The sequence below is a fragment of the Melanostigma gelatinosum genome, assembly GCF_949748355.1.
Source record: "Melanostigma gelatinosum genome assembly, chromosome: 1".
Lineage (NCBI taxonomy): Eukaryota > Metazoa > Chordata > Actinopteri > Perciformes > Zoarcidae > Melanostigma > Melanostigma gelatinosum.
This window is the reverse complement of record NC_136634.1, coordinates 30,260,701-30,273,778: the sequence shown is the minus strand read 5'-3', so window position 1 is coordinate 30,273,778 and position 13,078 is coordinate 30,260,701. Positions and strand designations below refer to the sequence as shown.

General features: G+C 42.4%; 1 protein-coding gene across 2 annotated transcripts in view; it reads left to right on the top strand.

Moving 5' to 3' along the window:
* Positions 1 to 13,078, top strand: part of lrp5 (low density lipoprotein receptor-related protein 5) — a 73,929-nt gene that overhangs the window by 26,646 nt on the left and 34,205 nt on the right. For both annotated transcript variants that reach the window (XM_079274978.1, XM_079274977.1), the window contains exons 8-11: positions 2,846 to 2,934; positions 3,021 to 3,239; positions 4,227 to 4,315; positions 5,532 to 5,703. In XM_079274978.1, coding sequence (XP_079131104.1) covers positions 2,846 to 2,934; positions 3,021 to 3,239; positions 4,227 to 4,315; positions 5,532 to 5,703 — 569 coding nt within the window. The remainder of the gene's footprint in view (positions 1 to 2,845; positions 2,935 to 3,020; positions 3,240 to 4,226; positions 4,316 to 5,531; positions 5,704 to 13,078) is intronic.

Genomic DNA, 13,078 nt, shown 5'->3' with positions numbered 1-13,078 from the left:
CTCACTGCGCTCATACGGCGGTTACAGCCGCCGCGATGCACTGCGCTCATACTGCTCATTGCGCTCATACGGCGGTTACAGCCGCCGCGATGCACTGCGCTCATACTGCTCACTGCGCTCATACGGCGGTTACAGCCGCCGCGATGCACTGCGCTCATACTGCTCATTGCGCTCATACGGCGGTTACAGCCGCCGCGATGCACTGCGCTCATACTGCTCACTGCGCTCATACGGCGGTTACAGCCGCCGCGATGCACTGCGCTCATACTGCTCATTGCGCTCATACGGCGGTTACAGCCGCCGCGATGCACTGCGCTCATACTGCTCACTGCGCTCATACGGCGGTTACAGCCGCCGCGATGCACTGCGCTCATACTGCTCACTGCGCTCATACGGCGGTTACAGCCGCCGCGATGCACTGCGCTCATACGGGTGTGCTGTGATGTATCCCCGAGGAAACAGAATATTTAGTTTCACATGAAGAAAAGTAATTTGGATTGTGATGTAAAATACAAAGACATTGTGTTTTTTTGTTGCATATATTGTTAAATATGGCACAATATGATCCCCGGTCATATGATGTGATCTAATAGGGTCGAAAATGCACTTTTCATTTCATTACTTAAAGTACAATTTTGATGAACTCTTACTTTTGTTGAGTTTCAATTCATGCTACTTTATACTTCTACTCCACTATCTTTCGGTAGGAAGTGTTGTACGTTCCACATTTATTTCACAGCTGTAGTTCCGACTAACTTTTCATATTAAGCTTTTACAACACATGATAAGCTCATAAAATATTCGGAATTGTTGAAGATTAAACCACGTATCAGATCTCTATGAGTTGTTAGTTGTTCCACCAAACAGACATTTTCCCCCTGAACCTCTCACATTGTTTGAAGCCCAAAAACGTCCAACTACTACGACTCCAACTTTTAGCATAAATATAGAAGCAAAGATTAGAGAAAAGTCGATGCGAAGCAGACCTTTGTTTTGTTTGGAAACAGATTGTTATTGGACGGTGGGGTTTGGCTCTAATCCAGATACCACATGCTCAGACTTGGGTCTGCTTGGATGGTGCCTTGACATCTATACTTTAATAACACTAACGTTTGGAGAAATGAACATTTTTCCCCAATGGGAGGAAAAATGTCTGCTGTCAAGTTCATAATGATACTGACTCTCGACCCCTCAGATTTAGCTCGTGACTTTTTGGAGCTAACTGGATCTAAAGTAGTTAAAACGAGCTCCAACTTGAGCAGCTACAACAGCAACATACTGCTCCGAATTTGATACATCAGTATTAACAATCTGATAATGTCTTACATACTAATATTTCATTCACAGGGGACATTTTAATTGCATAGCCACTGCTTTGACGGCTGTTAGGGTCTGTTTGGGTTGAACACATTTTGGATTGTATCCTTGAGTACGGTCTGATGTGCCCATGTCTGGTCAGGTCTTTCTATTTGTAAAAACTATTCATGCACGTCAGGTGTTAGTAGGTTTACCATGGGTCTGTTTTGAATTGTGAGGACCTCTAGTCGGACTGAGCTAATGTTAAAAGTGCACAGCTGTCAACTATTTCGTTAGGGCTCATCAGTCTGATATCAAAACCTTGTTAGACATGATATACTGTACCATCAGTTTATAAGCGCTGTTAGCACCATAAGCTGCTAGCCGCCGGCTCAGCCGTTGCCATGTTGAGAGCCGTGTTGAGACAACAGACATGCTCTGAATATCGTTTTGAACACCTTTAAAAACACCTGAACAAAATGTCCCTTCATTTTGTTTCAAGATGGAAAAAGAAACTGTAAATATCCCTCATTATTATCAATGGGAAGGATCTTAAAACTGTAACTGTTCTATTTTGTATTTACTTACTTTTGGCAACATTGGTTTTGATATCATTTCATCGTTATCTCATCAAACCTTATGAAGCGTTTGTACGTTCATGCCACTTGCATAGATATTTGCATTGGACCATATAGATCATGTGGTATTTGTGTTGGTTCTGAAAGGTTGATCCTCTTGGAATTTTCCTACAGACCGACCCAAACCCAGACTATTTCTCTCAACCCGCAGTGTACACACAAGGGGAATCGTAGCTTATCTGATCCCAGACCTTATTATATCTTTCCAAGCTGTTAAGGTTTTGCCCTGGATTATCTATCGCTGGGGGGGGGGGGGTAGTAACTGATGATGTCATCAGGGTTATTTGGGCTTGGACTTGAAGACTACTTTATAACCTGCATTTCAAGTGTGGAGTTTGAAAGACATGGCCATTGAACTAGGGACTAAAAGTCAGGATATCTCAGCGTCTGCTGCTTTTTAAAAAATCTTTCTCTGTCTTTTCACAAACTTTATGGAGATAGAAAACGGCATCACCACTGTTCCCATGTATACGGAAGAAATCCTTTGCACGTTAGCAAGTATATACAGTACATGGAGTCTGGTAGCTTAATTAAGGGTTTATTTAGACCAAACCAGAGCTGGTGATTGTTGGAACAGCGGAAAGACTTACCAAGACTAAGTCCAACATGGCTAACATAGCATCACACTGGAAAAGGGTAGAAAATGAACTACGGAAGTGACTATACAGAGTCATTTGTCCTAGGAATGAATGCCGATTGTAACCTTTACCACTAAAGATAAAAGCCAGATGTTAGTGGGTGTTAGTGAGTTTTTTGTCCAGTGGGACAGTTTTAGCAGACATACTACAAAGGGGAAAGTTGTCAGCATAGAAGCTGAACCATATAATATGTTGTGGAAACGGTGTTATTTGAAAGGGGAACACTACTCCTGTGACCCTTATCAATCAACGAAACGTGTCTGGTTTGTTTAGGAGCAGAGCAGGTTTTGCTGCTGGCTCGACGGACTGACCTGAGGAGAATCTCATTGGACCTGCCAGACTTCACTGACATAGTACTCCAGGTAAACACACACACACACACACAGAGACGTATCATCCGGTCTCGTTGCCCCCTCACATCTTCGTCATTGTTCCTCTGCTCATGCAGGTTGATGACATTCGCCATGCCATCGCAATAGACTATGACCCGGTCGAGGGTTACGTCTATTGGACGGACGATGAGGTTCGGGCCATCCGGCGATCCCACATCGATGGCAGCAATGCCGTGATGCTGGTTACCACGGAGATCAACCACCCGGACGGTATAGCTGTGGACTGGGTGGCCAGGAACCTATACTGGACCGACACTGGCACTGACCGGATTGAGGTACAGCTTTACATTAGGGTTCTACTACTAACTACTGCTAACAAGGTAGTTTGTCACAATCATTTCTTGAAATGAATATCTACAACACAGACTGCTGTCGTGGTGTACTTTATTATTGCTTGATAAATAGGAATGCAGTCCCAGTCAGGCCTCACTGGTTTATCCTGTGCAGCTTGACACAGAATAAAACCATCATGGGGTGATTCGCAATTACGGCTGACAAACAACAAAATCTAATTGCGACTATTTTGACTGTTGCGATATGATGAGCTTTATTCGAGGGAATGATCATTTTTTACATCATTATTCTCATTTTCATTTGCACAACATTTACAATGGTATTTTGACACAAATTTTTCCTTTAAAGCTTGGGTTGGAATTCTCCAAAAAACCAGCAAGAATATGCTAGAATTTAAAACTGATCCAACAGAAAAACCCAACCCGGTCGGGTGTCGCTCTTTTCCAATGAAAGTAGCTAACAGCGCTAGCTCCAAAAGGGGCTCAAGCTAGCGAGGAAGCCGACAACACTGACACCCCATCTCTTCAGGCCTCCCGCAAAAGCCGCGCCCCCAAAATATTTCACTATGAACGTAAACAACCAACATGGCTACTGTAAGTACTCAAAGCTGTCAAGCTAGCAGCTTGTGGAAGACTCCAGTGAAGAGTGCACGCAGGTAGGCCATCTAATCCTTCCAATCGGGCCAAATTAAAAAATATATATCTTTTTTTCTCAGATCATTTGATTTATTGATTGCTGTCAGAATTTAATGATAATTTCAACAAATGTAAAAAATATTTTTGTACAACATTACCAACCCTTGCTTTAAACAAATTGAAAATTGCAGTCAAAAATTTTGATTAATTGTTCAGCCCTATTCATAATAAGAAACAAAAACAGCCAGATGTGAAAAAACAGTTCAGATGGTTATAAACAATGTTTAACTGCAAGTATGTTGTATTTTAATATTGTATCATGCTTTATTCCAGGTCACCAGGCTGAATGGAACATCTCGGAAAATTTTGATATCTGAGAACCTGGATGAACCCAGAGCCATCGTCTTGGACCCCATGAATGGGTAGGTGTTAGCATTTGTGTATGTATCAGCAAGACGGAAGCTATCACTGAGGACGGTATGGTCAAATTGTCCGAATTTTTTGGGGGGGAGGGCAATCTCGGGAGAGTTAACGCTCTACAATTCAAAACGAACCAGTAGTTAAGTACTTTTTAGACTCAGTACATTTCATTTTGACCAAGTATTTTGACCAAAATAGAAACAAATCATTGTCCAAATTAAATAATAAATAATTGCTAATGTGGACGAGACTTTGCTGCAGCATCCAGGCCGTGGTTTCACTTGTTTTTTCAATACGACTTTTGTCATCCGATCATGCCAGGACGCATTAACCTCACTCTGGACACTCTGCGATCGGACCACACATTTAGTTTGCTTGTCAGTGAGGTGTCCACAGCATGTGGATACAATCCGGACAATTTATCAAATGTAGGTCTCCATCGTCTCTCCCCCCCCCACACACACGGGAGTTCCTCTCCAGAGACCAGCAAACGGAAGAGAGGAGAAAAAACAGGGTTTCCTGGTTTTGCTTGTTCAAAATAAGAGCTTTTAAATAACAAATAACGTGGGACTTTTATTATGAAAAATTGAAAGGAAAATATTCGTCACTGAATTAGTGGAGCTTTGTTAGCGGCTATTCTTTAATAAAAAGAAGTCTACTAATACTTCAGGGAGGAAGAGAAAGATGCAAAAATTACTTTTATTTTTACCACAAAATGTATCTGATCACTACCCTATCCGACAGGTCACATCGAAGTGTGGACACACACATGCAGACACAGCTGAGTCCAAGTTGTGTTGAAAAGACAAACGTAACCGCGACCTTAGATGTTCATGTTGAGAAATAAATGACAGACCAAAAAAATATTAAGAATTCCAAAATTGTATCCATTTTAGAGACCGGCTATAGCCCGGCATAATGCCTGGCCTTATCAAGCATCAATAACAACAACAAAATGTTCAATCTCATGCATCAAAAAACTACAGGATATGACACAAAGTTTAGAACAATCCAGAAATAAAGAGTGTATTAAACTCTACTGGTATCAAGGCTCATCCACTTTAGAAAGCTGTTGGTGGAAATGCACATCATCTGCATAAGAATATTCCTAAACTGAAATGCATGAACTCTATCTAATCTACATGGGAAATGTTTCAAATGTATGATTGAATGACTGCAATTAAGCTCCACTCGTCTCATCGCCTCGGCCTCTTTCAGCTACATGTACTGGACCGACTGGGGCGAGCATCCCAAGATCGAGCGGGCCCACCTGGATGGAACGGAGCGGTTGGTTCTGCTCAACAGCTCTCTGGGCTGGCCCAACGGACTGGCGATCGATTACGCGGAAGGAAAGCTGTACTGGGGGGACGCCAAGACCGACAAGATAGAGGTACGTCCGCCGGCGGTCCATACAATGTCTATGTATGCTTTTACCAGCTCCCTCTCAGCCGGGAGGCCGCTGACACAGCGAAAGGAAACGTGAGAAATCAGAGGTGGCATGAGGATAAATTGGATGTGTGTGCGTGCATGTGTGTTTTAATGGTGACCCAATGGAATGTGGAGTTATGCAATAGCTGGACACCATTGTGTAAGATTGTTGTCATCTGGCCCGGTCTCTACTGGTCCGTTGTGTTCCGGTCTGTCTGGTCCGGTTTGGTATGGTCTGTTCGGGTCTAATCTGACCTATCATACATTTCGCGACAGATACACTGTACATACTGCAAAGTGTCAAGTCGCTGAATATTGAACTTTTGAATCTTGAATGATCGCTTCCAACTTGGTGAGACGAAACAAAGAAGATGAGTTGGGGGCTACAATAGAAAAATCAAATAGTGATCTTTTTTTAAATAACACTTGACCCTTTGGACTGACAAGAAATCCCTGACTTATGACAATGTGTAAACGGTGATATTCTGGCTGTGTGGCCAGTCGATCCCCGACTGGGACGTGTCACGTGTCGAAGTGTACCTGAGCAATACACTGAACTCCCCGGGTGCCTGTCATTGGCAGCCCACTGCTCCCTATATACAGGGATGGGTCAAATGCAGAGAAGAACTTCCCCCTTAAAGGGATAAAGATAGTATACATTCTATTCTTACTTGGATAAGTAACGCTATTTCTATGACTCCTGCCTGGCGAGTGACTGTAGGAAGAGCATGTTCAAAAATGACTGCATGCTACCAGCTGTCATCTTGTCAAGCAGGTCAATGTGCTGTATGTAAAACGGTTGAAAACACATGGAAATTGAGAAGAAAAAATAAAATGTCCTGGAAATATGATTTTACAATTATTTTATTATTAAATATTAATTTATGAATTATTTCTCCTATTTTCCTTCAGCTGATTATGACCTACAAGGCTATCTATCAGCGCTTGATCATGTTCAGGATCATAATAACATTGAAATGTTAGTTTATGTAGTATGTTGTGGAACACGTCACATGGTAGCACGTGACTTTACATTAGCGTTACTTTCTTCCGAAGTGGTGGAATAATGTAAAATTGGTTAGCACGTTGGGTTCAGTCGCTAAAGTTGACGAGCTTGTTTTGCCAGCAAAAGGTTGAAGGTTTGTGATTCATCTTTAGCTAGGAGCAATGATTTCAAAGGTGCGTCGAGAGATTTGGATAATAACTACCTGGGAGTCGGGTCAAACAATGAATGGGAGCACAAAACCCCGGCTAACGGGACTTTTTCACTTTGCTAGCATTGCGTCTTCAATCGTGATGCTGCATTGTTATGGTAAAATGGACCATGACATGACATTAAATGTTTAACCTTTGTAGCGGCAGCTCACAGTGGGTGTGAATAGTCTTCTTAAACACACTTCTTAATATTAGCTTACGACTAAACGGCTAAAGTATGGTGACACAGACCGATAAGAGACAGTAACCGTTAATAATTAGAACAAACTTTTCTCTGGATTCTGTACATTTAGGTATTTAAAGTTCAGTCTGGATTCGTCAAAATTGTCGGCTAATATTTGTGTTACTGTTGTTCAGGCAGAAATGGTCAATACAACTCATAAGAACAAAGAGATTAATTAGTGCATGGGGCAATCTGTCCTGGAAAATCATCTGTAGAAGAGAGCTGGAACCCTGTCCATGAGGCTCGGACTTAAGAACTTAACTGTGACCAGGACCAGACTGTGGAAATGTGATGTTTTCACATCACGGAATGAACAAAGGCATTAAAACGTAGCGTGGGCCTGATAGGAGAGTGGGACAACTGAACCGACTAACAGGAGAGTGGTTTACATTTCTTATATGTGTACGTGAGGGGCATTGAAGAGAAGACCACTTGGTCAGCTTGAAAATAGAGTACCTACATATTTCCGACTCTCTGTAGATATTTTGTCAGTCAGCTGAGGAAGCAGCAACAGTGGAGGTGTCCACACCCAAGAGGCCGGGCTTGGTTGTTGTTCTGGCTGCCCTTCCCCCCCTCTCCCCGACTTCTCTAGTTCCTTTAAAGTAGGTGTCCTCCATTCATTCTGTCAATATCACAAACTGTCTCTTGTTTTGGACATTACCAAACCCAGAAATCAGTCTCCTGCTCTTTTCTTCTCTCTGTTTTTGTGGTTTTTATTTTTTTCAACTTTCAGCTTGTTACTACTCTTTGATCAGTTTTCCATTCTCTTTCCATTTCTGTCTCCTCAGCGTTTGTATCCGATTTTTTCTGTTCAGCGTTGTCGTCGCTACGATTTGGTGGTTGTTGTGGCGCCTGCAGAATTGGACACGTTTAACATATTTTCATAGCGGCGGAGAGGAGAAGGGTGAACGCTAGTGCAAAATAGTGAATGCCTGAGCTTTCTGGCTGAATGCTCACCAATTGAAAAGGGCTGCTCTCTCTCTCTCTCTCTCTCTCTATCCCCCCCTCCCTCTCTCTCTCTTTGTGTGTGTGTGTATGTGTGTGTGTGTCAGGGTAAAAGGACCCACCTCAAAGGTTTTTTTTTCACGTTTCAGCCTTGTTTTTATCCCGTTGAAAAGAAATTGCTGGGTGTGAAGACATTTCTATTGTATGTCTGCCTGCGTCTCTCTATCTGTGTGTGTGTGTGTGTGTGTGTGTGTGTGTGAGAGTGTGTAGTCTGACTTTGTCCAGTGTTTGTTGTGACACACGTATGATGGCTCAGGATGCCCACCTTAAGATTTTTAGCCATGCTGAATTTGCATCTCAATCACATACTGTACAGTCACTGGAAGTTGACGGTAACTTCTTTATTGTTTTGTCCGTTCTTTGGTTTATTAAATGAATTGCTGAGATCTTTGAACACACTGACATTTGGCAAGGTGGGGTTAAGGAACACGGGCATTCAGAAGATTGCATTTGATTTGGTTCTAATTTCATTAGTGTTTCTGGCTTAATTCAAAATGGCTGACAAAACTCCCCGACACTGTCTGGAGTGACACGATCAACGAGGCTACTTGTGTCATCTTTGCTGTGCATGGGACTCGTTCAGGTTGCAGGTTTGTGGCTCTTGTGGCTCCTGCATTGGGTTCCAAACTTGTCATATCAGGACCAGGACCAGACCTGTTGTTTTTGTGCACTATGTCGCTGTGAATCTACGACACCATCTCGATTCAACAACCTCAATAAGGAGGCAGCTGGATGCAGGAGATCACCTAAATGTTTCCTACTTGCTGTTGGCTACAAGTCATTTCCAGTAAATATCACCATATAAAATGTGTAATTATAAGTACAAACGGAGGAAGACAGCAAGTACTACTCGACCCATCTTTTAAATGCTTCTGTCTCCAGTCTGATCTGGAGCTGATGGGTACACAGCTTGCTGTTAGGACGCAGTGTTACTTTGTACTTTAATGAAGGTGACGTTACGTGACTCCTGTCATGAAGTGTTGTTTTTATCCCAAGATCAAATATAAATTTTATATTTGTAAACGGGGTTAATCCTATGTTGTGAAAAGCTACAAGCAACATGGTTTATTCTAATCAGATGAGGAGTGATTGAAGAGCGCTCACGCATTCTGACAATTTGACTTTGGCCTCACTTGAACTTGACTTGAGTCCGTTTACAGTCCATGAAGTTAGTTTGTGTGGGAGATCATAGATGAAACAGAGTTGGGTATATTAACAGCTAAAAGAATAAAATGTCACACAGACACCTGAAATGTTTAAAAGAAAATGACTACGAATTATTGATTAATTGTTTGAAAGAAAAATAAACGGCGACTCTTTTACCATTTAATCAAAGGTGCTTTTGATGGTTCTCAAATGTGACTTTTCGTTGTTTCTTTTCTTGGTCTTACATTATAGTCAATTGAATATGTTTGGGTCACCTCATAGTATGAATATCTGTAACATGTCATATTATTTACTGTATGAGTGGCATGTGCAAAGCCAGCCTGCCAAGCAGCCGAAAACTGAACAGCGCCCAGCTTTTTACCTTTTGAGAGAAAGAAGAGAGAGAAGGATAAATGGCTGAGCCAGACCGAAGACTTTGTCCAAGAACACTGGAGGAATGCTCCCCCCCCCCCCCCGCCCTCTCTCTCTTTCTCCCTCTATGTTTTCAAGTCTTTTTTAAAGAAATCTGACTCCCCCTCTGAAACCTCCCACCCCTCCCCCTCCTCTGTGGAAAAAACCCTCTGAAGATGCCGCACCCCCCCAGCCACCCTTTTCTACAAAGGAGTGTGTGTGTGTGTGCGTGCATGAATGTGTTTGAGAGTGTTAGCCGCTTTGACTGATGTGTTGCTTTTGCTGCACACACAGACAAAAAACGGCTGCTTTGTTGTGATTATGCAGATTGACTGTGTGTAGTGCCATTCAATCACACTGCTGAACCATATGGTAACTGTGTGCGTGTGTGTGTGTGCGTGTGTGTGCGTGCGTGTGTGTGTGTGAGAGAGAGGTGGAGCTCAGGGAGGTGTATATGGTGGAATTTCCCCTGCTTAAGGCCCTGCACCTTGATTCAATAGCTAGTCTGTGAGCCTGTGTCTTGTTTCTGTAACCGTCCAGCTCAATGTCTCTACAACACCAACTTAGACATACCAACCAGTTACATTTACTCATGTACGGTATTTCATTATCATTTTGAGGCACTTGTACTTTACTTAAGTGTTTCCATTTTATGGTATTTTTACTTTCAGAGGGGAATATTGTACTTTTTATACTATATTTATCTGACAGTTGTTTTTGTAAATACAAGAGTAAAATGCACCTCCACATGAATGCAATCAATTAATAAACTTTCTATATTTTTACTTTATTACATTTTTCTGTTAATAAGATTTAGAATGCAGGACTTTAATTTGGTGGCCCCAGAGCTCAATGCACGGCAACTAGAGAAAACAGATATGAGGAGACAAAACACAATCAAATGAAGAAAATATTTAAAAATACATTTGCACCATAACCAAACACACTGCGGATATAGAACCGTGCTGTAAATTCAAGCAACATAAAACGTACTGTTTCCTTTTGTCTAAATAACTGTTTAGATAATTGTGGACAATCTACCTTTACATATTTGTACTTTATTTAATTAGTTATATGCCGCATCTATTTCCATAGAAACCGTGCTCACAATATAATCTGATTTAATCAGAACATCTTAACATATTTAATCAAAGTTATTACGAGCATTTCTGCACTGTAACTAGTATGACAATTTAAAACTTCAGGTTTTCACAGCACATCTAGGTGCTGTGACTGACTGGTATGTGAAGAGTTCTGACAGCAGAGAATGATGCTCTAAGGAGCTCCAACAGGACAATGAGATCCTGCACCGCGAGTACCAGACATTGGTCCAACAACCAGAAAAAGAAAAACAAGGCAGACAGGGAGGCCATGAGTCAACAAATATTAGCTCTTAAAGATCGGATTCAGGGGCTCAACTCAAAGCTTCAAGATGGAAATGCATTTGAAGAAAAGTTGAATGTACTGATGGAAGAAAAAGAAGCCATGAGCCGACAAATTCCCTCCCAGCAGCAAAACACTCAAGAGCTCAAAGAAACTGTCAAAGAATTGTCTGTCAAAGAATTGTCTTTTAATTGTCTTTAAAGTCTTTTCATAAAAATACAAAGAAATAAAGGAAGAAAAAGAGGCCGTGAGGCAGCAGGCTGAAGCTCTGAGATAAAACATTTAGAAGGAGAAAAAGCAGAAAGATGTCTTGAAGCCAGAAAATGCTGCTCTGCGTCAGAACATGAAGGAGCAAGATAAACTGGCGCTGAAACTGCTGGATCAGTACGAAAAAACAATCAAACTTCAAAAGAGGCTCCATAAAGCTGCAGTTCAAGACTGTACCACGGACCCAAAGCCTGGACCGAAAACTACAACGCACTGAAGGCTGACACGGAGGTCACGAGGCAAAAATACGATACCCTGCAACGGGAAAATGAGAAGCACAAATTGAACCTCCAAAGGGAAAAATCTCTGCGAGTACAGCTGAGGGCCTGAGAGATGGAGCAGCAACGTCTTGATCACAAAGAGCTGGCACAAAAGCTGAGGGAACGTTGCAAATGCAACAGGCGCCCCATCACGGCGAGGAAAAGTTCCAGGCCAGGTTCAGAACAAGCTGGTGTGCCAGGAAAATTCCGCTCTGCTATGTCAGATCCTGGAGCTGAGCCCGGCGCGAGGACGAGCTCCGTGATCAGGTGGACACACTCCAAGTTCTGCTACAGCTGAAGACCAGGGAGAACGAGACCCTCTGCTCCGAAATCCAGGGAGGGTGGACATTATCTCATCTTTCTGAATGGTTGTCGCATCTGGTCAAACAGGAGCAGCAGAGACCACCTAGAAAACAAGCGTTACGTGAAGATCGATAGCATCAACAGCAGTTAGCACTGTTGGCCAACATTTGGGACATATTAAGAAGCTGTGTTGTAGAATAACCTTACGAGACCTCATATCATTTGGTACTTTGATCTTAGCTTGTATAAACATGTTTAAAATATCAACAAAACATGGTTGATCGGATTTTGCAGTACTGTGTGTTAACTTTAAACATGATGTATACTGCATGACAGTATGACAACATGACTATCTGCATCAGGACATGTGGCCATGCAGAATATCATTAGAACATATACTGTAAATAGGGCATGAAGGATACGTCTTCTACAAATGTGACATAGATGTTGACTCTTCTCTTTCATGGCGTTTGTTGAAACAACGGCGAAGATCTGTGCTTTGGTTGGCTGCCTGGCAAACGGCGCGTAGCTGAATGGATCAATTAGATAACAGATGGAAACACAGTTTTGTGAGGACATCGGCCTCTGGGTGGGTCTGTGCTGCCCTGGTGCTTTATCCCCTGTGAGGGCCGTGAAAGACGATTTGAGGCGGCTTTGTGAAACGGCAGGGTGTCTCTTTAAAACACTGGCAGTGGTAATAATGGAGCGGGCAAACACACACACACACACACACACACACACACACACTGGCTCCGACTCCCTGACAGACAGCAAGTAAACTAAGTTGTCTGTTCACTGGTTTGACCAACCACCTGAAGATGCTTGATGGATATATATATATATACAGTATACCAGCCCTGCTATGCTTAGCTATAGTTCACTCTACTGGTGTATGCTATTTGGATCGCACATGACATAGTGAGTTTATACCGTGTATGCATTATTGTAATTTAATATAATGCTCATTCCAAGGTCAAGCTTGTTGGAGTTTTTCGTGGCCCTGAATCGGTTTCTGAGGCTTTTGATAAAGACAGGCCCCTCCCAGTGTCCCCCCATGGGACCTTATTTCAGGAAAAGAACATGTACCAGCGTCGGAAATACACGAGGGCAAAGGGCAAAAATGC